The following is a 27,099-nucleotide window of genomic DNA, read 5'->3' as shown; positions in this document are numbered from 1 at the left end:
AAAAGTAGGTCACAGTGACCTAGTAATGGCACGTGACACACTGTCATCCCACTGAAAATTATGTCTCGGTGACTTAGTAATGGTATGCAACACACCATCTTTCCAAATTGTACTCACATGCTATGTTTGATGGTCCTTCATAAATTAGCAAGGAAAGTATGGCCCAGATAAGGATTTCTTTTAAACCAATAAAAATTAAGTCACATTAAGTCCATCCCATCCTTCTACAAAAGTGCTTTTTGTTAATAATTTCAGTTTGGTTTGATATAAGAAGAAAAGTAAAAGTGTTTGGGAAAGAACAAAAATATACAGTTATTTGTGTGCAAGTTACAAAACAATCGGCTCAGAAATAAATAACTTGTAGTAAATACAACAGTATGAAAAAAGGCATTCTCTCTGTGGGACGGACTATAGTGTATAGTATTCACGGAATCAAGACAGCATGTTTATCAAGACTGATCTCGTCTCGTGATGAATGTGAAAGAAAGAAAGAAAGAAATGTTTTATTTAATGACGCACTCAACACATTTTATTTACGGTTATATGGCGTCAGACATACGGTTAAGGACCACACAGATTTTGAGAGGAAACCCGTTGTCGCCACTACATGGGCTACTCTTTCCGATTAGCAGCAAGGGATCTTTTATTTGCGCTTCCCACAGGCAGGATAGCACAAACCATGGCCTTTGTTGAACCAGTTATGGATCACTGGTCGGTGCAAGTGGTTTACACCTACCCATTGAGCCTTGCAGAGCACTCACTCAGGGTTTTGGAGTCGGTATCTGGATTAAAAATCTCATGCCTCGACTGGGATCCGAACCCAGTACCTACCAGCCTGTAGACCAATGGCCTAACCACTACGCCACCGAGGCCAGTGAATGTGAAAGAGTTACAACACATCTGCATAAGGACAAATATCTCTTGTTTTTACCATCTTGGAATTGCTTGGTGCTCTGTTACTGAAAGTATTAAACATACTCTTATTTTATAGATCCAAGGCACCAAACTTACAGTTGTCTACTGGCTTCCTTCCTGTTGCAATGTCTTTAGCCAACTCAGAACCTTCCTGAAGACAGCGAACAGCAAAGTCCATACGTCTACAAATAATATACAAATAAAGTCCGAAGGTCAGAAGCACCACCGATGGATCTTTCGTGGCATTGAATACAAATTAATGCTAAAGTAAAGCTCCTCAGTCAATGGCATCAAAATGTATACATCTGGTTTATTTAGCAAGCATTCTGAGAGTACTGCTACCAGCCCAACATATTTTCACAGGAATATGAAGGTTTAGATCACCAAAATAATAAAGTGTCTTAATTCAGATTAAAATAATTTGACAAATGGGTATTACAAACTTTACTGTAATAGGGTAAAAAGTGTTCACTGTCTTGAGTAGGATGCCCACAAGCACAAGAGCAATAAGATTACTGTTATGCAGTGTGGGCTATAAACATATTCAAATCTGTCCAGGAATTCATTATTAATAGTAAATGTTTCGAGATGTATGTGAAGTTCTGTATATTTATTATATATTTACGAATAACTGAACCATCCTTTAACATATAAATCTCACTGCTTACCTATCTGGGAGTGTCCTTGGAATCCACTCAATAGTACAGCTGGTGGTCGGACCGTTACTAAGCAACAGATGAGGAAACTGGACAGCACTCTGATGCAGCTTCAGCTGGACTATCAACTGACCATTCTTCTCCTTTGTCACGGACGTAACGCAGCAATGTCCAACCCAACAAACAGGCTTGTCTTCAGACAGAACAGCAGATACTTTTTCTGCCACATTCGAACCACAAGGGATTGACAAGCCAGTGTAGCGAACACAGAGGTAGTCTAGGAAGTAGCTCTGTGATGGTGTGCTACTCAATTGTACACTGAAACTGTCAAATTTAATGTTACCAGAAAACTTGATTTGACGCTCCTCACAGAATTGCAGTGGCAAACGGAAAGTTCCAACAACATCAGTTACACCTGAATGTGACCTAATTTTTGTCCATTCAATATTAATGTTGTGTATGTATACATTTTCTTGACTGGTTACAGCATTTGTAGCCGACTCGATAGCCAAAACAGGCAGCCATGATTTCTGATAAGCAGCTTCATCAGCATAGGTTTGTCTAGAAGCACTTACAACAGTTACGGTTGAGAAACAGTTCATTGGGGAGGATCGATGCTCAAGGCAGACATCCAGACTTGGTGTTAAGCCCAAGAGTTGGACTGTTGGACAAAGAAGACCTTTGCTTAATTCACTGGCCACTTGTACACGAAGTACCATACATGAATGAAAAGACAGAGAGAATTCCACAAAATGATTTATCTTGCCATTTCTTGACACTTCTAAACAAACATCTTCTGCAAAATGACCATCAATCTCTAAAGATTCAACCTGCTGGCGGACTGATGACAGAGAATCTTGTAGCTCCTCAAAGTCTTCAGTACGGATGGCCGTCAATAACCTTTGCCATTGGAAAGTGGGAATCTTCACAATGTATTGATCTGGATCTAGCTCTGCAGGACCTTTTATACCTTTTGGTTTTGTGTCCTTACTGGTATTATATATACGTTCCTGCCATTTTAGACTCACTTCTTTGGGATCATCAGTAACCTCTGGTCTCTCTCTTGGCATCAGTAGACTCATGGAAATGTTTCTGTGCTTTGGAGGAATTTCTTTAACTGTAGGGAACTGCAGTATTAAATTTCTGTCATCACAATTCTCAACTACTGGATAAAGGACTAAAGGCTTATCTCTGAGAGCAGCACTTAGGTGTAGACTGTAGATGTCCTGGTGATATTTTTTTGCCCTTGTTAAAGCATCAGTATTCTGAATACACAAAGTTTGAAGGTCAAGTTTACTGTAAGGACAGGGTCTGTGGTCTATCATAGCCTCAACTAGCCGGTGAACAACTAGATCCATGTACCGCCGTATAGGACTTGTAAATGTAGTGTATACATCCAGGTTCAGAGAGAAGTGTCCTTGATTAACAGGATCTAAATCACCTGAACAAGCATATTTTGATTTATTAGAAATTTTCATCAGGTCTAATTGAGCCAAAGCAAGCTGTGGATGATTTTGAGGTTCAAGAATCAATTGCTGAACCAACTCCAGGTTCCCAACATCAGATGCCTCACATATTGCATTCCACAATTTTTTTTGGACATCCAGTGAATTCTGTCCCTTAATACCATGCCCTTGCATGAAGTGGATGATACATATGCATTCTTCTTGACAATTGCAGGTTTTCTGGTCTTTTAAAAAGGGTTTTGTGAGAGCAACTGTATTCAGGACATTGCCAGCATGTCGGATCTTCCACTCCTCAACTTTTTCTGGATTCAATGGTTTCTGGCATTTGACTGGAATTGTTTCGGGGTAACATTCTAGAAGCTTCTTTGCCACCTCATGATTAGTGGTGATCATAAGTGTTTCAATCATCTGATGTGCTTTAGGTGTCTGTTTCTCTAGAGGGTCAAGACGAACAACGTGGGACTCATTGCCCAGTCGATTACTTCTCCACTGCTGGGCTATATGATAAAGCATCAGAATACAGCTCTTTGGATAATCCGTTTCTACTGCAGCAGGATCGTGTAAAATATCCTCAACCTCCTTGTAAGAAAATTGCTGTTTAGAATTAATGATGCATTTCTTAACATGTACCTTGGTTATTTCTCCTGTCCCAGTGACATGTAAAAAGATGGACAAGGTCAATCGGTCTTTTCCAGGCTTCAAACTGCAAAGTCCTACACTAAGTCTTTGGGGCAGCATATGGACTGGTTTGCTGTTCAGTGGATATAAGGATGTCATTTGTTGAAGAGCTTCAGCATCAATGCAAGAATTTCTTTTAACAAAATAAGACACATCAGCAATATGAACTCCGACTTCATAGTTGCCATCTGGTAACTGATCAATACTCAAGGCATCATCCAGGTCATCTGTGGATGGAGCATCCACTGTAAAACACCACTTGTCTGTGATGTTATGTCGTGTTTGGTATACATCCCTGGGTAACTGGTAATCATGTTGGTAGAGTGTCTTAACTTCTGTTTCTGTTTCTTGTTTGTATTTCCTGTGTACATTATGCTCAATGTCTAGAATAGCTACGCCTTCTTCCACTGTTCTTCCAGCATTGATTACTCCAACTACGATTCCAAGAGGAGAGTAAAACGATGGTTCCCACTTTAGGTATCGCACCAGAAACAACTTCCCTTGAGGATCCGATGGATCAATTTTTTCATAATGACTGAAGTTAATTTTCTTGTCTTTAGTAAACTGATAGACACAGACGTGGCCTTTTTTGGCTTTTTGCATTCGTGTTTTAGTAGACAGGTTGTAGATTTTTGGAAGACCTTTGTTAAGGGGAATCATGATACCAGTGTTGTTGACTTCCACTGCACAAACAAATAATCTGTAATGTAGATCCATGACTTTTCTCAAAATCCCAACTACCTGGCCATTGACACCATCATCACCAACATCGGCTCCTGTGACATCCTTGTCAGGAGTGAGTATTTCCACCACAACTTCATCTTGATGAAAAGCATGTCCACAAAGTCTTCTGCTTCCGATCTTGATTTCTTGAACAGACGAGGTGAAATCAACAACACTGGCAAACATTCGTTGTGATGACTCAATATTCATTATGCAATGTTTATAGTGGTCTGGATCAGCCACTAACAGTTTATTCAATTCCTGAACTCCATAGTTCTTGTACACCTTCTTTGCAGATATTTCCTCAATATCCTCATCATCAGTATCAACATCTGAATCAAAATCAACTCCTGCATCTACTTCTGACGACAGTTTTCTTTTACGATTCTCTCTTTTTCTGTCAAAGTTGTAACATACTACTGCATATCCTTTCTGCTCTTTTACTTTAATACATTCAATTTTCAATATTTCATCATTTACCTCAATACTTTCTTCCTTTGGTGGTAGAATACCTTGTACTCTAGCTTTATCCTGGAGTGCACGCAGTCGGTCTGCTTTAACATCCTCCTTAGCCAGATATTTGATGATTTCATCAGGCTCGATCATGAAGTCAACATTCCAGTCATCAAGGTTGTAAATCTGGTGGGGTGTAGGATGCAACGTGTTCAAGTTCTGTTTGTTGACAGCATTAGGTTGTTGAGAAGAACTTGACCATGATTTCTGGTCTTTGTGATGTATGTTCTTATCTCCAGTTGGAATCAGTCGTGGCATGCGACTAGACTGATGAGTCATTTCCATGATATTTTCTAGCTGCTGACCCTCAGGTGACATCTGCAGATTTATTACCTGATTCTTGATGGACTCATAGGTAAGACTACAAGGATGAAGACTCTTCATGTTGTGACACTCTTTGATACATTTTCTCCACACTTGTACACATTCTCCGATAGAACAGAGTGCTACTGGGTCTCCCACTATGGCAACGAAGGACTGAGCTCGCGTTAGAGCAGTGTTCAACAGCTTGGGATCAGACAGGAAACCAAAGTCTTCAATAGTCCCATCAGCCGACTGCATGATATTCTGAAAGTTGCCAGATTCCAGAAGGTGTCGTGTTCGGCATGTACTGATGAACAGTGCCCTGAATTCTTTACCTGAAATTATATTCAATTAAATTTATAAAAAAAGAAAGGATGTCACCTCTGCACATTATCTATACCAGTTATTAGGAGTCACATATATACACAAGGCCCACAGTGTTTCTATACCTAATAAAATATTACCATTTATCTTACCTCCATTGATGCATTAATGTTTTTAAAATCTCAGACTCTTATTTTTAGCCCGTGAAAATGGACACCAACTTTGGTTAATCTACAAACCTGCAAGACATCTGCTTAAACTGCTTAAAGTTACAACAGAAAGAATGGTCTGTGATGTTCAAATAGGGAACTACCCTCTAATAATAGACTAGATTTTGTCTCCAAATAGTTACTTCTCAAATGAAAAATTAATTTTGTGATATTACAAACACCAGGATGACCTGAAACACTTTAGATGTTTGGAATGGATATTCTGAACATTAAAATATAAGTAATGTCTGATTTCAGTTATCAAAGGTGGCTCTAACAGTGAAAAATATGCGGTAGTGTTAAAAAACTAGGGTATGTCACTTTAATCATTCTGGTTTGGTATAAAATGTATGGGTGATTGATAAAATGTATGGTTATCAAAGGTTTCAATATATATTAACAAAATTACCCCTACTGATGACAGAAAACAGTCAGTTTCTTTATGTCTGCTTTCTGTTACCTTTCCATATTTTGTCTTCCACAAAGGCAAATTGCAATTCAAGTTTTTTGATAAATAAAACCCATGGTACTAGGCATCCAGTTTTTTAAGTTGTATAAGCCATTTTTTTTTATCCTGCAACCACTATTAAACAATTATAGCAACACATGAGAGCAAAGTAATAATCATATATGTGACATATTTGTATGAAATAAAGCTATTTCCTACGAACCCTGAACCTCGTATATCATGTTGACACCTACAAAACGGTATTCTTTCTTCTTCTTTCGTAATGCTTTTCTTATCAGAGACACCTGTAAGTATGAAAACAAAATAATCGGAGATAATTGAAGATATGACTCTGTATTTTGTGGACTATATATATCGCCTTAAAACATTGACTCCCCTATGTTTGAACACCTGTACAAAATGTTTGATATCCAATAGCCGATGATTAATAAATCAATGCACTCTAGAGGTATCGTTAAACAAAACAAACTGATTAATAAATCAATGCACTCTAGAGGTATCGTTAAACAAAAAAAGTTTAACTACATGTATTAGTTTGTGAAAAATGCCCCTGAGAATATGTATACTATGTTTCAGAACTATCCAATCAAAACTCTAGGAGAAAATAGACTTTTAAATTTCCATATTAAATTTCTATTTAAAATTTTAATTAAAAAAAAAATCTAAAATTAAACATTTCCAAAATATCTGTTTATTAGAATACCAAGTTTCGGAACTAACTGCTAAGAGGAATTTCTTCTTAAAATTAAAAAATTTATGTCTCTATTAATTTGTGGTGGGTGCCCCAGTGGATCATTGTGCCAAGTTTCTGAACAATTCAATTAAAACCGAATGAGAAGCGCGACTTCAGAGGAAATGTGGGACGTTGGACAAATCAGTATTAGAAAAGCTCCATTGACGAACATCATAGCGGAGCTAATCCCAACCCATGTGGATAATGTAAAACAGCCAATCTCAGAAACAGAGACAACTTCGAAATCAGCCACAATAAGGTATGGAATCAATAACCATCACGAAACATACCACTGAGTAATAATTAATGAAACAAGAAAATACATGGTTACCTGATTGTGGTATGCAGCAACAACCATAATATCTTCAGCATTCTGTGGACCCCACTCGACAGGCCAGTTCTTGTATAGTTCATCTACTCTTTCGACCACCTCCTGTATTTCTGAAATATTATAGTACGATGTACTATCAGCCTCCTGAATCTCACAGCCCTGAACGGCATAAAACACCATTGGAGTGATCTCAACTGATGGAATAGACCCTTGTGCCTTTAGCCGATCAGGACCGCCATAGAATATGGCCGAGATGAATTGAAGAATTTCCTTCTTTGTTCTGTAGTTCATACTGAGGAAGACATTAAGAGGGCTTGTGTTCTCCTGATTAAGCTGTTTGTGGAACCTGTCATAATGTTGGCACAGTCTCTGGAGCAGAGAGACGTGGAAGTTAAGTTTTCTAGCTTCGGGGCTGTACACATGCGGATTCATCTGCATGTGATCTCCTGTCAGGACTATACATGTCTTCTCTGTCGCCAGGGACAACGGCATGATGATCTCACATTCTAGGACTTGGGCTGCCTCATCTACAAAGATGTGCGTGAAGTAGCCGCGAAGATTCAAGTGCAACAACTCTAGCGAAGTCTCCACTGTTGTTATGACTATTCTGTGCTGTATTATGTCCTCATGACTTGCAGAGATGAAGGCATCCTTCCTCTCAGTTATCGTACAATATTTCTGTACTTCTGACTTCACAGTGTCTAATCGTCGTCCTTGAAAATACACCCTTCGAAGTTTGTTTTCCTGATTACATTCTTTAAGAAATGGATCTAGGTATTTCACAATGTATCTGTCTGCAGCACTGCAAGGAATGAAACAAATGAAGATGTATTCTTATGATGATCTGGGTCTTGATAGGATAATGTTTTCTAGATTTGATTGAAATCTTTGATGTGCAACTTGAAAAGAAGTTGAAAATGTCTTAGCCAATCAGAGGCAAAGCGGTAATCTTGGATTTGGAATCAGTTAAAAAAATAACAAGACTTGGTTAGAGCCATGAGATGATCACGTAGACCATGTTTGGGCAAATTCTGATCAGTTGAACTTGGCCCGAAAAACAACAACAACACTTGGTCGGGTCCATGAAAAGATCATTTGTACAATAGAAATTTTTAAAATTCTACATCTCAGCCAATCAGAGGCCATGGTGTCCGTGTTGGATTTGAAATTAGCCCAGAAATTAACAACACGTGGTCAAGGCCATGAGAGGAGCATTTGGATGACATTTAATTAAAATCTGACTGGTGAAACTTAAGAAATGACAAAAAAGTAAAACGTTAAAGGATCCTGAATGTACAGATAAATACCATACCATGCAATAAGCTCACATGACTATTCATGCCAGGTGAGCTAAAAATCTAGTCTTTGGGGCTGTACATTGGAAGGGTCAGAACAAGTGGATTTAGTATGGAAAAATACAAATAAGATGAAAGGTCATGTTAATTGTATATAACCCAGATGAACAGCTCCCAATGCCATACCTAACAATCTGGAGTTATTAGACTATGTACTCAAGCAACTGCTTTACCCCAAATGGACAAACATGTTAATGTATTATATTTTTTATTTTAATCTGTATAACCAAACAAAAATATATATACTGAACACCATTGAAAATGCACCAGGGATAATACACTTATATTTTGGTATATTAATGCACTATAATTATTTGGTTATTTGGGGGGTTTTTAACGTAAGGGGTTTATCTGTTTAATTAACAACAGACGCCGACATCAAAGTTCGTAGAATTTTATTCAGTAATGAAAACTAGAATGACTATCAAAAACGAAAAGTCAGTAATTTGTGTGGCCACCTCTAGCATTCACACACACTAAGCAGTGTTGACGCATGGACAGAATTAGCCTCTGGATGAGGTTCTGGGGGTAACCTCTGCCATTCATCTTGGAGTGCCTGCTCAAGATGCCGAACGTTGTGAAACTGACGTTGGTGGAGACGTCGTCCCATCTCATCCCACAAATGCTCGATTGGAGAAAGGTGCAGGCCATTCCAGGACAGGGATGTCTGCATTAGCTAAAAACTGCATGGTTAATCTCACAGGGTGCGCTCTTGCGTTGTCCTGTTAAAAGGTGTGCAGTTCTGGGTGAGCAGCAATTCTTCTCAAGACGTTATCGATGTAATACTGGGCTGTCACCCTTCCATGGCAGACATGTAAAGGTGTTCTATGGTGATAACTGATTCCGCCCCAAATCATAACACTTCCGCCTCCCCATTGGTCAGTTTGGACCACGCACTCATCTTGATATCGTTCTCCACGACGAAGCCAAACACGTAGTCGTCCATCAGCATGCCTAAGATGAAATCGAGATTCGTCTGAAAACAAGACACCTTCCCACTGCCGTCTATTCCAGTATCGAAGACGATTACACCAGTTTAAACGTACATGTCTGTGACGTTGAGTAAGAATTGGCCCACCGTAGGGGCGTCTAGCGTGCAATCCTGCTGCAAGTAAGCATCGTCGTTTGCACTAACTGGACCACCTCTCCCTTGAAACGTAGGTGCTGTGCGTGCAGCTGGTTGTGTGCGATCATGTAAATGTGTGTGGATGATGTAACGATCTTGTTTTTGGTGTTGTAACCCTCTGTTGGCCAGGCCGTGGTCGATGTCGAGTGGTCCCAGTTTGTTGTAAACGACTAAACAGTCTCGATATTGTTGAGTGATGACATCTAAGACATTGTGCTATAGCGCGATTTGATAATCCAGCATCATGTATCCCAGATGCTCTTTCGCGTTCTTGTGGTGTCAATACGGGCATTGTAATAATGTTTTGTCACATAAAGGAACAGTACAAAAGTACAGTGGCTTTTATAGACCGTGATTTAAGCTATCACAATTTGCACGTACAGTCACTTGTTGGACGTTATTTTTCAGAAGTGTGACATGTCTTGCGTTTTGGTGACTATCTCCAGATTGTAAGGTTTTATGATTTATTGATAAAGTGCATTGTTGTAAAAGTTCATTATTTTAATTTTCTAATGGTAAATTCTAAGTTACAGAATTTACAGTTCACAATTTGTGTGCATTTTCATTTAAAACGTATAACATTGAATGCAATACCATGGTGCGTTTTCAATGGTGTTCAGTATATTATTTTATTACATGAGATGCATTTAGTACTGAAAGTAGTGGAAACATTATATCTAAAAAATATTACGAAAAATATGTCAATGAAAGATATTTTACATAAATAAACTGATGATCAACCTTTAAAATAAGCAACCATCAGATATAATGATAGTCAAACTCTGAGTCAGTTAGCGTCAGTCGTACAACTACACACAAACTCATTCTTCTCTTCATTCGCTTGTTGACTACACGTCGAGACCAGCAGTGACTATGAACGATACGGTTCTCTGTAGATCACTTCTTGTGCCATACAGCTTCTTCTGGAGAGTTGTTGTAGTTATTCAGGTAGTCTCCCTCAGCTGCTGAAGGTTTATGAAGTTTTGGATGACATGTTCAGTCATCTGTTCTGCTTCTCCACAGGAGCTCATGGAAGAAGGTACTAACCGGAACCTCTTATGCATATGCTGGTTCAGCCTGTTGTGTCCAGTCCTTAGTCGGAAAATGATGACCTGTTCCTGACGGGATAGCAGGTACTAATCATTGATTTGTTTGGGAGGTCTATAGAGAGATTTAATATGAGATTTCATCTCTTCGTATGTCACCCAGTTATCCTCCTGTTCTTTAGCTGCACCCAGTTTTGTCAGTCTGTCTGCATGTTCATTTCCTGGTATGCCACAGTGAGCAGGGATCCATTGTAACACAACTTGGTTGACACTGCTGATAGGATGTAGGGCTTCTGAAAGTCTGTCAAGCTTGTTGTTTTCAAGAGCCTGGAGGGCAGAGAGAGCATCAGACAGGAAGATAACATGTGAGCAGTTCTCCTCTCTGGTGCTGATGATGTGGGCAGCATGAATGAGAGCCTCAACCTCTGCAGCATAGTTTGTGCAGTATTTCCCTGTAGGAATATGTGCCTCCTCTCGGTAGCCACTAGGGTCCATGATGTATATTCCAGCACCTCATTTTCCACTGCATTTGTTGCAGATCCATCAGTATATACCCGTGTCCATGATGTCTCTGGGTACTGTTCATCAATCATGGCCAGTGTCAGGGCTCATTTGTATGCTTCACTGTGTTCCTCTGCAGGGATGAGGTGTTGGACCACTGTGCAGATCTTTACATTGTCCAGTTGTGGTTCCCATGGTGGGATGCAACCGACAGTACTAACTTGATGGATTTTATCTGGGAGTTGTCCCTTATGTTGCCTCAGGAGTGATTAGCTCTGTTTATGAAAGCTAGTTCTTTTGAGTCTGTTGCAGGGATAGTAATTCATTCTCTTGTTCAATGGGTGTTGTGGCAAAGACTTGAACTTAGTGGCTTGTATCATGAGCTTTGAGTCCCGGTGCTTACTGAGGGGTACGATGCCAGTCAGCTGTTCCATTTTCTCAATGAGGGTTGACCTCATTGCTCCAGTTATTATCCCGAGTGCTTGGTTTTGAACCCTGTCTAGATTTTGCTGCTGTTGACCATACACTGGGTCCATACTCAAGATGTGGTCTGATTGCTCCTTGGTAGACACTTTTTAGTATGTTATGATCAGCGCCCCACTTGGTGCCAGCTAGTTTTCTCATTATGGCAAGTTTTCTTCGAGCTTTGGCCTCGGCTTTCTCCAATTGTGGTTTCCAGGTCTGTCTCTCGTCAAAAGTGACTCCCAGGTATGTCTGTTGGTCCTCATACTGGAGAGGCATGTCATCAAGTTTGAGGTTGCCTGCTTCCTGTTTTGTGGAGAGTGAGAAAAGAGGGGCAGCTGACTTGTCTTTGTTGAATGTCATGCACCAGTCTCGAGTCAAGATGTAACACTGTCAAGGGCAAGCTGCATGCGATATGTTGATTTTGTTGCATACTCCTCCGAGCACCACAAAACTAGGTCATCTGCATATAGTGCTGCATGTATCCTTTTGGGTAGTTGTGTGACCAGGTCATTGATGAAGATGATGAAGAGAGTAGGTGACAGTACTCCTCCCTGAGGTACTCCATGGCGTATGAGTACTTTCTTGCTGTGTTGGCCATCTACCATTACTCTCGCCCTTCAGTTGTGAAGATAAGACTTGGTCCACCTATACATGTTGCCACATATACCGCTTTTTTGTGGCTTTGCTAGCAGGCCATCTTCCCAGACCTTATCAAAAGCCTTTTGTAAATCAATGAAGGAGGCAAGAAGAACCTTTTGTGCTTGGAAAGCATCTTTGATTACTTGTGATAGGTAGGTGGCCTGGTCTTCTGTGCTGCGGAATTGTCTAAATCCTGCCTGCTCTTGAGTGATGATGTTCTCAGTGTCAAGGAACTGTCGAAGCTGATGGTTGATGATGCGCTCTAGGGTCTTGCAGACACAGCTAGTTAGGCTGATGGGTCTGTAGCTGCTTGCCTTTTGTTTGTTTTTACCTTTTTTCAGTATGGGTATCATCACCGCCTCTTTCCAGATTTGTGGCACCTTGCCTTCAGACCAGCTTAGGTTGAAAAAATTCCAAAGTTTGGATTGCGCAGTATTGCCTAGGTGTTTCAGCATTTCATTAGTAATACCATCCAGTCCTGGAGATTTCTTATTTTTTAGATGTTTGAGGGCAGTTTCAAGTTCTTGTAGAGTTTGTCATGGAATCTTGTGGGGTAGCTCTACTTACCGTTTCTTTTTGTTCCCTTCGTGCTTCTTTCATCTGAGCGGTTGTGATAGTAATGTCACTTTCCTTGGCATACGTCTTTGCTAAAAGGTCAGCAGATTTCTTACCTGTGAGTATATTTCCATCCTCCATTAGAGTGATTTTCTGTCCATGGGATTCTTCCTCATTTAGCTGTTTTGTAAGTTTCCATAATTTGATGCCGTCCTTTTCAAGGTTGAGTGCAGCAGTTTTGTCTCTCCAGCTTTTTCTTTTGGATTCAGTCTTGGTTCTGAGGTATGCTGGAGCTTTAGGTTGTTGTTTTGGCTTGGGTTAGACTCTGCTTCTTCCCTTACCCGGGTTAGTTCATCATGTGCCATTTAAGTTTTTTATTCCAGTAAGGAGCATATACTTTCTTGACTCCTCTTGGGATATTTTCTTTGGCAGCTTTAATGATTTGGAGGTTGAATTCCTTCACTACAGTGTCTATGTTCCTTCCCTGTACTCCAATTTCTTTGGTCAACTCGTTTGGCTTTCTTGTAGTTCCACCTTGGGGGCTGCGAAGCTGTATGGATTTTGCTATCACTTAAGGTTAGGAGGACCGGTCGATAGTCACTTCCCCCTAGCTGTGGTCCTACTTCTCGACATTAGACTCTATGGACATCGTCAGTACAGAAGGCAAGGTCAGGGGAGGTTGTGGAATGCCAACGCCTGGAATAGAATGTTGGTTGATCAAGTGGGTCATTGATGAGATTAAGGTTCTTTTCATCCTGTCAGCTTTCTATCTCCTCTCCTCTTTTGTCAATGTTGTTGTAACCCCAGCTCTGGGATTGGCTGTTGAAGTCTCCAACAAGTAGGAAGTTACTGTCTGATGTCTGGATATCATCAAGGGAGAGTTCTTTGTCATTTGGGCAGTAAAAATTTACAATGTAAAGCTCAGACGTTTTTGTTTTGATCTTGACCCCAATGAATTCAGCTTCCTCCATATATCTATTGGTTTCAATGGCATTGATGTTGTTTCTAACCAGAGTGATTGGTTCTTCCACTGCAATCATTTCTGAAGGTCTGGTAACCTCTGACCTTGAAGCTCATCGATTCTTTCAGATGGGATTCTTGGATGCAACAAATGTTGATCTGGTTTTCATGCATAAAGTGCTGATACTCTGTCTTCTTGTTTGAAACTCCCTCAGCATTCCAGTGCATTATGTTGATAGGGGTGTTTTCTTTTGTTGCTTATGTCTTGCCAGTAGCTTTACTTCCTTGTCCCCTGGCTCTGCAAGACGGTGAGGAAGGACTTCCAGTAGCTGAGGGTGGGCTCCCTCGAGGTAAGGAGCCCAGCGCTGCACCTGCCTGGTGAGTCATCACAGTGTGAGCACCAATCACGTCATTATTGTCCAGAAATGTAGTCATAATAGCTGTTGATGCATGGTATTGTGGTCTATTAGAGTGTGCCATGCGGCCCAATACCTCTGACTTCAGCACTCGAGGTTTCTGTTAGGGTTACCTCACCCTTAGTCCATATCAGTCTAGCCTCTACCCACTGACCAGTCCAGCTTGGGTGTCCCAAACAAGCCAAAACTCCTGCTGGCATAGCTCTCTGGATCATATAAGCCCCCTCACCATATGAAGGGGCACAAACTCATTTATTATCACTCAATTTATTAACACTTTAATGTCTACATGTGTATCTGTATTAACACTAACCTGTTGGACTGTGTACAAATCAAAATGCGAGCTGATTTGGACTCTTTAATCAGCATCATTGTAGCCTGTGCTAGGGTTTCTGTCTTGCCTGTTCCAAACGGTCCATACATTATAAATGGAGGAGAATACCCAACGTGCTCGGCTACAATATGTCGCACTGCCTTCATTTGGTCCTCATTCAAAACCTTGGAACTGAAACAAAACATAAATTGAAAGGGGAAGTCTCGAAGCTGCAAAATTGAATATCTTCGCCTATAAGTTGATTTTGTTTTTCATAAAAATATTATTTCATAACCTAGGAAGTCAACTTATAAAGAGGGTAAGAAAATTACATTAAAATATTAATTTTGGGGGACAATACAGCATGTTTTTATTGCTCAATTATGACATGGTTAATAACATTTCTGAAAAAAAAGGGACTTATTACACAAGATAATTCACCTGATTTTTATGATATGGCGTTCGTTCCACTGTGGATTGACATTCACAATATCTGGAAAGACAATGTCGGTGTTCTGCAAGCAGTCAACGGCGAAGTGCATGCGACAAAAATGGATGCGATTCATCTGGAACTGAACCTCTACTTCAACATTTGACCCAGCCTGAAGACAGGAAATAAAGAGCCAAGATTAGTAGCTAGTTTTTGCATGGGGCCCAAAAATGCTGCCTCTAAATATACTGGGTAGTGGTGCCTGACATATTTTTTTACTTCCGAATTTTGTTGACCTAAATATTCAACAAGTTGCCATTTCACCATGAATCATAATTTGTAAAATATTTTAACAAATTAACATTTTTAACTTTATATTTATGGCAAAGTTGTGCAATTATCATCATTTTATTTTACGCAAAATCAATCTAGTATAAACTGAGCTGTCATACAGAAAATGATTATCATCATCATATGAGTATAATATATTAGGAAAATATTTTTAAATGCTAAATGTTTAACATGGCAAAACCTTCAATTCTAAAAACGGTTCTTACTGAAATAATTCAATAATATTTAGATGTATCCAGCTCCCCTAACTACAACATGTGATTTACATAGAAATCTCAAAATCAAGAGTCCCAGAGCCTGTACACAATCTGGAGGAACAGATAGGTAAATACATTCTTACATATCCTGCTCTCAAGACCCAACAAGTTAATTTTATAGAAATCTCCAAACCTCGAGTCCCAGAACCTGTACACAATCTGGAGGAACACACAGGTAAATATATTCTTACATATTCTGCTCCCAAATCCTAACATGTTATTTTTATAGAAATCTCCAAACCTTGAGTCCCAGAGCCTGTACACAAACTGGAGCAACACACAAGTAAATATATTCTTACATATTCTGCTCCCAAATCCCAACATGTTATTTTTATAGAAATCTCCAAACCTTGAGTCCCAGAGCCTGTACACAAACTGGAGCAACACACAAGTAAATATATTCTTACATATTCTGCTCCCAAATCCCAACATGTTATTTTTATAGAAATCTCCAAACCTTGAGTCCCAGAGCCTGTACACAAACTGGAGCAACACACAAGTAAATATATTCTTACATATTCTGCTCCCAAATCCCAACATGTTATTTTTATAGAAATCTCCAAACCTTGAGTCCCAGAGCCTGTACACAAACTGGAGCAACACACAAGTAAATATATTCTTACATATCCTGCTCCCAAATCCCAACATGTTATTTATATAGGAATCTCCAAACCTCGAGTCCCTGAACCTGTACAGAAACTGGAGGAACAGATAGGTAAATATATTCTTACATATCCTGATCCCAAGACTCAACATGTTATTTATATAGGAATCTCCAAACCTCGAGTCCCTGAACCTGTACACAAACTGGAGGAACAGATAGGTAAATATATTCTTACATATCCTGCTCCCAAATCCCAACATGTTAATTTTATAGAAATCTCCAAACCTCGAGTCCCAGAGCCTGTACACAAACTGGAGGAACACACAGGTAAATATATTCTTACATATCCTGCTCCCAAATCCCAACATGTTATTATATAGAAATCTCCAAACCTCAAATCCCAGAGCCTGTACACAAACTGGAGGAACACACAGGTAAATATATTCCTTCCCGCGACCATCAAAGCCGTAGTTACTAGAGTCCAAAATGTTGGCTTCAAATACTTGTTTCTGACTTTGGTTCAATGGAGCAAACCAGATTTTCTTGACACTAGTGAGGATTAATCGACCAGCGTTTGTGTCTTCAGTCAAATTGTCTGACAGTGGCACTTTCATGAACAGCTCTCCTGGTTTAGCGCAGAACAAGCCTTTGGTTTCAGAAATATTGTTCTGGATTTGAACAGTTGTCTGTATGTTGTAGCTTTAAAAAAGGAAAGTGTTACTAGAATATTATCAGAAGTAAAAATTACACTATCACTATCCCAACAATTTGGTTTCAGAAATATTGTTCTGGATTTGAAGTTGTCTGTATGTTGTAGCTTTAACAAAGGAAAGTGTTACTAGAATATTATCAGAAGTAAAAATTTCACTATCACTATCCCAACAATCTAACAAATGATTGTCATAGAAACAAGAAACTAAATTATTAATGCAGAGAAGAAAAAGAGTATTTGTTTTGTGTAAAGCATATAAAAACAACAAATGAACATTATTGAAAAACACTTCTCCAATTTAATTTTCTTTTCAAAGACTTATTTCAGACTTTCCTCTTAAAAAATGAAGTTCAGATGCTTGCTAAAATAAACTGACGATCAAAAGAAAGTATACCAATTACTTTTATTATAAATAAACACAATACACATTCATGGAAGGTTAGATAGGTTCCAGTATTGTTCGTTATAATGCAATCAATGACGAATAGTCGCACATTGCTGCGTTTGGGCAATGCCACACGTGCAAAATGAGTTTATTCATCAAATTTATACTGCATGAGAAACATAAGGGTATAAAAAAGGATGCCATTGCTTAGAACATGCCTCAGTCAACAGTAAAACACCAGAGAACATGGCAAGGCTAACTGCTGAAGAAAGAGAGAGAGCTATTGGTATGGTGCAGGTGGGTGCGAGTTATGCCCATGTGGCAAGAATCCTGAATTGCACAAAATTGACGATCACCAGGTTAATACAGCGTTACAGGGTAACTGGCAGGACTGCAGACAGACCATGAAGTGGAAGACCCCGCGTCACAACAGCCAACGAGGACCGCCATCTCCGCATCTTACACTTACGTAACAGATTCCTCACTGTGACGTCATCTGCAGCGACTGGCCTTGGACATGTCATCAGTCGTCACACTCTACGTTGTTGACTACGACAGCATGGTATCAGGGCCTATCGACCATTCAGAGGGATGACACTGACGAGGCAACATCGACTTTGACGTTTACGTTGGGCACGTCAGTTTCAACGTTGGCAACATCAGAACTGGCAATGTGTACTTTTTTCTGATAGAGCAGGTTCCAGTTATTCAGAGCTGATGGCAGGACTCAGATATACCGGCGTGCCGGAGAGAGAACAGCTCCGTGCTGTGTTCAGGAGACTGAACCGTTTGGTGGTGGATCTGTGATGGTTTGGGGCGGTATTTGTGGCCAACAGCGGACAGACCTTATTGTCATTGACGGAAATCTTAACACACACCGTTACATCAACCAGATTTTACGTCCCGTCCTGTTACCGTTCTTGCAACACCATCCTAGTTTCTTGTTTCAACAGGACAATGCCAGACCTCACACAGCTCGTGTGGTGCAACAGTTCTTCGCCGCAAACAACGTCAATGTTTTGCCATGGCCAGCCCGTTCACCTGACCTGTCACCGATAGAACATTTGTGGGATCATCTTGGCCAGCGATTTCAACGTCGTCCTAACCCTCCAATGAACAGGGATCAGTTGGTACAGGCACTGAGGCAGGAGTGGAGGGCAATACCTGATGTCGTCATTAGGCGCTTAACAAACTCTGTCCGACATCGGGTCCATGCTTGCATACTTGCACATGGTGGACATACACGCTATTGAAACATGTTCTTTGTGGTCAAATGTATTCACCTTCGTTATGAGTGGTCCTTTATGAAATCGCACATTTCACCCCTAATGCTGTTGTGCACTGATATTATCATTTTATGGGTTTTATTGAGTATACTCGTGTTTATTTATTGCCAAATTATTATACTTTCAAAATATAACATTTGCCTCAACTTGTGTTTTGTGTTGTTTTTAATACTTTGAAAATATAATTGGTATACTTTCTTTTGATCGTCAGTTTATATGGCAAGATGATATATGCATTTTCATGATTTTGTTTTCGCAAATTCTATTTGTTTGTTACAACATTCATAAACTGGTGTCTTTTTTTCCCACAGCCCCGGTGGATGCTCCACACTATGAAAAAGAAGATGTCTACCTTGATATGATTTGATGTCTGGTCAGCTCTTCCAGCTCCAACAGTTTGTGCATCTTGTGGATGTAGTTGTTGCGGTTCAACTCTGTGATTATACTGTCCTGCGTTACAACACACTCAGATGCATCTGGGATCTTATATTTCTGCAGCAGCTGATCATCCACAGGATTCGATGGTTCAGGCTGTCGAACTATTTCACGATTCTGATTTGTCCATCTATAAACTGAAAATTTTTGGCGGAGGGCCTTGACAACATTGTGTACATCTTGGTTGCCCACTTCTACAGACAGTTTGTGAACCAGAACTGGATACGTGCCAAAGTCAAAAATGACCCACTGACTAAACGAGCCAAACATACGTCCAGTGAACTGGATGATCACTCGATAGCAGTCATTGCCGTGATTGTCGACATCCTCAAAAACATCCCCCTGAGTGATCTGATGATTTCTGCCATCTTCCATTTGGATTGTAAAATGAAGTCTGTCTTTGTCCAGCAGTAACGCAGTTTTTAACAGTGGAAACTGCAACCAGCAGAAAATAAAAATAATATTCACAATACCTTTTTGTGTTAAGATTTATTTTCTGCCAGAATAAAAAGAATTGATGGTATTATATACAGACAGGTACAGAAACTACCACTGCAACTCCAACCATAACAATACATTAAAATACATTAACAGAACATGTTAAACTTACTGTATTTCATTAATCCCATTATGCAATAATTCCTCATATATAACAAAATTCTTAGAATGCAATGTGTATTTGTAGGCCACCCACAAGTCTTGCGACTTTGTGCTGCATTGTGAGAGTATGTGGACATACATTGTATACAGCTTATTCTGATTGGCCACTGGCCTGGCATGGATCGAGTATTTTGTTTGTTTAAATTATGTTTTAAAGAATAAAGATTGAATTGATAATTTTTTTTACAATAAATAGAGAATACATGAGTGTTTGTTAGATACCATTTATTTCACGAGTAGTTTTCAAATGTATCTTATGAGCAAAAGCCAGTTTGATACGTTTTTAAACAACGACACATGAATGTCAGGTTAACTATACGTCGCAGTCTAATCAATTTCCATCGGGTAGTTTTTCATTGGATGTATGGCACTGGTCACCTGGTCATCACCTAGGAGCAGCCAGTCGTAAGTCTTGAAATTGTTAATATATGTACATGTGTAACCAAAAATACAACATGGTGTTCTCACCAATGGGTGTGTAAGAAATATAGTTAATGATGTTTAATAAGTATCTACAAGAACATCACTAAACCTATAAAATAAAAATTAGTACCTACAAAAAGTAATGCTTGGAATTTAAGAAGTGCCTTTTTAAATGGCTGTCTCTGCCACCTCAGCAGCAACATTAGAGGTTATTAAACTAATTTATAATACAATGTTTTAATTACTTTAATGTAGCTAAATGTATATATGTAGCTCAGTTATAATGCAGATTTTAGTAAATCATATTTTAAAAATTAGCATGTCATTTCTAACAAGGAGGAGGTTCAGAAAGTGTCACTTTTATGTCCCTGTACAATTTCTTTTTTTATTTATATATAGAAAACTAAATTTGTTGTCTTTAACGATACCTTATTAATAATATCATCCTGTCATAGCATTTTTCTCTCTCTGGTAATCAGCTTTGATAGAGATTTTATTCGAGATTAGTGTAAAATTTCATTGGTGTTACCTGTCCCAAGCATGACACTATACATAACATGCACTGTTAAAATATATAATAGAAGACATAACACTGAATACCTTTAATGTAATACGTACTGATGGCTGACTTACTCACTAAAGAAGAAATCTTGTAAATATTTTCCATATTTAAAAGATGGTGGGCAATATAAGCTTGTCCCTGGAGAATTACTGTATATATTTAAGAGAAAACAAAAGAAACTAAATGCTCTCTGGATGAAACATTCCACCGGTAGATATCGGCCATCGAACTTATTTGTCAAAAACATCAGACATATGAACATTTGTGAATAGTTTTCTTTAAATGTCATGAATGTGTTGTCAAAATATAAACGTAGGTTTATTCACTGTCATTGGTGTTACATTGTATGTCTGCTACAACATGCACCTTTTTAGTTTTCTCAACTGTTTTTTTTAGAGAACATGAATTAATTATGCACTTATTTGTCATTGATGTTACCTGTCATTGGTGTTACCAGGTACTGAGTAACACTAATGACCATTAGTAACACCAATGACAATGCGTTTGAATAAGATGCCATTTTCCTTGCTTTGCATATTTTTGAAGATGATTTGAAAATTAAAGGGACTTGTGCAGCAACATAGTTGCATAATGGCACTTTGGGTAAAATAAATGTTTTGCTGGAATGTAAAGAGTATATCTTAAATGTCCATAACTGCGTTATGCTTGGTTCGCGCAATTAACATCCGATTTGTTGTCGTCTGCTTGTCGTTCATTTGTGAAGTTTTTCTTCACAGTTAGTAAAGATTTCCATTAACAATAAAGTTCCGACAAATAAGTATTTAAATACAAAACTTTACAAACCCCTAAAACCATTAAGTTTACTATAGTCCATCCCATCCTTCTACAATTTAAGTGGGGTTTTTTTTCTTCTTCTTTTTTGTGTTAATAATTCCAGTTTGGTTTGATGCAAGAAGACCAGTAAAAAAAGTGTTTTGGAAATAAAAAATAAATACTATTTTTGTGTCCAATTTATAAAACAATCGGCTCAGAAATAAATAGCATGTAGTAAATTTCATAGTATGAAAAAAGGCATTCCCTGTGGAACCATTGGTAAAACGCGGACCGAACGCTGGACAAACTGATTTTTTCCTTTTTAAAAAAACAAATAAACGAAGTGTTCGTCCTTTGTGCATAGTTCAGAAATATATATTTTATCATGTAGTTGTTTTTAAAAATTGAAAATGTTGAACGGCACATGCACGAAAATGTTATTTTTCTAAATGCTAAACGCAGTTAGAAACTACTAACCTTTCCTGTTTAAGGTTAACTTTATCATAAAGAAAAGTTAAAATCATACTGAAAATGTATTACCAAGTTGTAGACAAATATTAGAAAATTACATTACGTATGTTTTCATTTCCAAGAAAGGCTATTTAAATTTTATTAAAAAGAAATATTGAATATCCTGCATTAAATTAGCTTTTTAGTTAAAAGGAAATAGTTAACTCGTATTTATTTCTTGAATAGTGACATAATTTGTTTGATTTGCTGTATAGTGTATGTACTGCAAAAAATTAGAATGACATCACATATTATAAGGCATCCTCATTTTCTGAAAATATTTGGAACATTTAACGTAGAGTTTTGCAACGAAAGTAGGATTACAACTTTTTACTCGTTACAGTAAAATAGATTTTGAGTCTTAATATAAACATGAAAATAACTACATAAATGAATGAATGAATAAATCTTTAATTTAATATTTAAACAAAATTAAAATTCTGTATCTTAATTTAGTATATTTTTTAACACACAATTATTCTAATAGGCCTTTAATAGTTGTAGACTGAAAAAGAAAAAAAAAACACACAGAAAAAAAAACATTTAAGGAAATATTAATCACATAATTTTGCTAACAAGTAGTGTAGTGGTTGTCTCAAGAATAATAGTATTTCCAGGATACAGTCTTGAATGTCAATGGTGTTACATGTTTTGTTATAGGTGTTATGCAAGAATATTTTAGCTGTCCTTTCTCAAAAAAATTTATTTTTGAAATTTAAATTGTTTATTTAGGAAAGCATACCTTCTACCTTTATGACTTTGATGAAATTTATTTTGAAGGACTCCATATTTTTAAATAATTAAAACTGCCACAGTGTATAATTTAAGTCACATACAAAATATCTGTGTGGAAATGCACAATTACACCCTTGGATAGTATTTAATTCTAAAGTTATTCCATATATGTTATTAGGGACACCCAAATAACACATCCATGTGCTCTTGATCACTATAAACCAATTAGATCACACTGCTGAACTAGCCCACTTGTCCGGTAACACAAGTGACATTATGAACTTGTTCATAAGTAACATGTGTCTGCACGTGCAGGCCGATTACAGTTCTGCGTGGCCAGATATAATTTTGTTCCTTTGTTAATCTAGTTTCCAAAAGTTAACAATTAATATTTATATCTTTTAATTGTTTTATCTTGAATTTGTATTTTGAAAAGTGACGCTTTCTGTATAATGACCCAGGAAAGGATAATTTAACTACAATATAAACGGAAGGCAGCAGTAGTATTTCTATCTGTAGAAGATTCCTAGCTATAGGTGGAACAACCGAAAGATTGGTTTCATATGCAATGTCAGGTAAAGAAGATATAACTAATTCAAATGATTTCACAAAAGTTGCAGCCCAGAAATGCCAAAACATTGTAATAAAGCATATCAGAAGTTGAATAAAAAATTCCAAAGCTGAATGATAACTAGGGGGAAATAAATCCAATTACCAACATAAATATGGTGCACAGAGTTACAGTGGTTGCACCATTTATGACATGTGCAAAACCATTCTAAGTCATTTGCCACAAGATAACTGCTACTAATATTGGTAAGCCTCTTACTGTTTGTAATACCAAATATGAACACAACCATCCAGATTTGAAAGATGATTTTGTCTTGTAATGGGTGGATGTCCAATACTCTGACCCAGGGCTCGAATTTAACGGTAGTAATGCGACAAATTGCCCTAGTCATATGCCTGAATGCCCTTAAAATTAAAGTCTCACAAAAATATGAAAAGAATAGTTAAAAGCAACTGAAGAATCTTTTTTCGACTTGCAATATATATGGCAGACTTAGCCAAAAAAGAATACAAAAGTCAGGTTACAGAAAACAATATATTTATTATTCAATAATAGTATTATTAATGAATATCTCACTTGTGATCTGATGATAAACGACCAGGTTACCACAGCATTCTTCTCTTCCTTGTACACATGCAGTTCATCAGCACACTGTACAGCAACACCATTTACTTCTTCAGATATCTAATGAAAAAGAGAGAGAAAAAAAAGACACCAAATAAAAAGTATGAAATAACATTTCAAGTTTCTACAATGATAAGCATGTGAATGTGTGCAGGGTTGTAATAAGACACACCTTTCTGCCAATGGATAAATATAACAGTTTTCTTCTGAAGACTATAAATCAAAATTATAAAATGTTTACATCCAATAGCCGATGATTAATTAATCAATGTGCTCTAGTGTTGTCGTTAAAACAAATTTAACTTTTTGGTTAATATCAAGTTAATATTGGACTACTTTTCACTACTCACCTGCTTGAAATGGGGGCAAAATCTCGCAAACTATTCCCATTGATGCCATGTGGCCTGAAAGATACTAACATAATTCACACACAAACACAAACACATGCACGCATGCAGGTGTGCACACGTACACACATGCACAAGTGCACGCGCACACACACACACACACACCCTCAACCTGATGTTTGGCTATGTAGCTATATTAAAATTTCAATAACAAGTGAAAAGTACTCTTTGAAACAAATCAAATTTATTTATCCTCCAATATTTTCAGCCACTGACCAAAAACATGGGCGTATGGGGACTCTTTGATTTAGGGGGGCTGGAGGGGTTGATTTGCCCGAAATTTTAACCAGATAAAAACTGCCCGAATTTTTCCTACTGTTTTGCCCGAATTTGGGGGGGCAATTGCCCCCCCCGGGTCGTACGCCCATGACCAAAAATATAGCGTTTTGGGACGGAACTACTTTTATGATCAGCAAACGAATGTTCAAAGTCACTTATTCTTTTATTTTCTGTTAGTTATTTTGATTTTTTAAAACCGTTTTGCAGACCAGTTTTAATTTGAAAATAAATAGATTGTTGTTATTTTAGAACTATTTAGTTTTGGTGTATGGATATTACAGGTGAAATGGCATTCAACACGTGGACATACTACTCTGGAAAATGGAAAAGTTATGAAATAAAATTGTTCATTTCATTAATTATATGTTTTATGTGGATTGCAGGATGAATAAAATAACTGGATACTGTCTTAAGCTATCAGCTGTATGCTGCTTAGGTCTCTCCATTCTAATCTTTGCAGGATAAAGCCATATCTTAAGATAGTAATCAGTTATTCTCTATATATTTCCACATATTATTTAGTAGGTTTTATTGCTCATAATACTCTGCATTTAAAACTACCTACCACAGAAATTCCCGAATCTGTGCTTTCATACTTGTCAAGAATTTCGTCCATGTAAGAGAAAACCTTTTGCTGCTTGGCCATGTCTCGCTTCATCTGACGCCACTTGTAGCGTTCCTTCCACTCGTCCAGCTCCTCCTGTGAGTGGGCGTACATACAAAAGTTGTACATCTCTGGAACGTGGGAGTACTGACATGACTGACTGGTCATATGTCTGTAATATATAATTAAAAAGAAACATGATTCTTCTTAACAGGCTATCAGTTTTCACGATGAGTTGAAGATCACTTTCCTTAACTGATGCCAGGCGAGCAATCACATGAAGTTTCAAATGAAATGCATTAAAAAAAAAATGTGCATGGCGATCAATATGCAACTCTACTAAAACTTTCTAGTGGAGTGTGGAGGAAAGTGGGATTGATCACTCACCTTTCTTACGCGAAGACTAGGCTATGGAACTAATACAATTTAAAGAAATGGAAAGAACATACCTCTCACACAGTTTATAGCTTGAACCCCACGGTGGCTGACGGAAATTCCACTGGTGATCCTTGTCCGAGTTCACATTGAAGTTGTGACGTTCCAATGCGCAATGGTCATCCCACTGCTTCTCACTGTCACACTGGACCCCACAGTACTGGCAGTAGTTGTTATTTCTCTTCAAGTTGTATGGCGCCAGTTGTCTAGTTACTGGTCTACTAGCAGCAACTAAAGATTCATCACAATTGCTTGTCCAACTGCTTGCCTTTTTTGCCAGTTTATCAAGAGTGTCAACTAAAAGATATTTAAGGATTGTCTGTTATTTCTGCAAACTGTGTAAATCGGTGAAGCTGCTCTCACATAAGTTTGCAGATAATATTTTTGTTCAAACCCAGATGAACATAAAAGAAATAACAAACAATGCTTATAATTAAATTTGAATGATACTTGCTAATGATATCATTAAAAGTTTTGAATTTTGGACTATAAACAATAAAACTCAATGAGACTCTTAGTCGAGAAATGAACAAACACCAATTGCTACGTCTGGACCAATGGGATGACATTATATTGTAATGAATGCAACGGAAATTTAATAATTTTTTCTCATTTAGTGAACAATGTTATACGTAAAGAGAGCTCGAACTTAAGAATTTGTCACCCACAGTAATTAAAATAAAAATTGCCTCAGGTGAAATGGCCCACCAAAGGCAATTTTAAGCCTGTCTACGGCAATTGCTTTAAAAAATGACTTTTCCAGCAACCAACCATGACTGAAATGTTATTTTTCTGTATGTAGACATATTTCAAAAGTACAAATGCTAAATTCTGGCCGATAATGTCCACTATATTGCTTCCCACAGGGAACGTCTTTCTTTTCATACTACAAGTTATTTATTTCTAAACCGAAATATTAGTTTTGTTATTTCCAAAACACTTTTACTTTTTTCTTACTTCAAACCAAACTGAAATTATTTACCAAAAAATATTTTGTATACATTTTGCAAAGTGCCATCAGTGATGCTCCCGACTTATGGCAATTTATATCTCAACTACGGCAATTGCCATCGGTATCAACGTTAAGTTTGAGCGATGATGTAAAGAAGCAGTAAAGAAAACAAAATAATGCAAAAATATTTCATTAAAATTAAATAATGATCCTCAATGTTATCCATCAGTTTCAAACTAAACACATCATTAATTTATTTGCAGCAAGTCTATGATGGCCTTCTTACAATAAAGGGACCAATTCATGATCCAGTATGTTATGCTATCCTACAATAAAATATTGTGGCCAAACACCTTTTGGTTTGTGTTGATGCATATGGAACACACCTATTTGTGTGGAGTATTTCA

General features: G+C 37.9%; 1 protein-coding gene across 1 annotated transcript in view; it reads right to left on the bottom strand.

Moving 5' to 3' along the window:
* Positions 1–871: 871 nt before the first annotated feature.
* Positions 872–27,099, bottom strand: part of LOC121379626 — a 107,430-nt gene continuing 81,202 nt past the window's right edge. The window contains exons 19-29 of the mRNA XM_041508274.1: positions 25,755–26,037; positions 25,267–25,477; positions 23,968–24,075; positions 19,074–19,591; positions 16,731–17,037; positions 15,138–15,298; positions 14,697–14,888; positions 7,321–8,122; positions 6,459–6,540; positions 1,584–5,589; positions 872–1,097 (exon numbers count right to left, since the gene is read on the bottom strand). Of these exons, the coding sequence (XP_041364208.1) occupies positions 986–1,097; positions 1,584–5,589; positions 6,459–6,540; positions 7,321–8,122; positions 14,697–14,888; positions 15,138–15,298; positions 16,731–17,037; positions 19,074–19,591; positions 23,968–24,075; positions 25,267–25,477; positions 25,755–26,037 (6,782 nt within the window). The 3' untranslated portion in view covers positions 872–985. The remainder of the gene's footprint in view (positions 1,098–1,583; positions 5,590–6,458; positions 6,541–7,320; positions 8,123–14,696; positions 14,889–15,137; positions 15,299–16,730; positions 17,038–19,073; positions 19,592–23,967; positions 24,076–25,266; positions 25,478–25,754; positions 26,038–27,099) is intronic.

This window comes from Gigantopelta aegis, chromosome 8 (assembly GCF_016097555.1).
Source record: "Gigantopelta aegis isolate Gae_Host chromosome 8, Gae_host_genome, whole genome shotgun sequence".
NCBI classification, from domain to species: domain Eukaryota; kingdom Metazoa; phylum Mollusca; class Gastropoda; order Neomphalida; family Peltospiridae; genus Gigantopelta; species Gigantopelta aegis.
The sequence above is the reverse complement of the archived record's forward strand: the minus strand, read 5'-3'. Positions and strand labels throughout refer to the sequence as shown.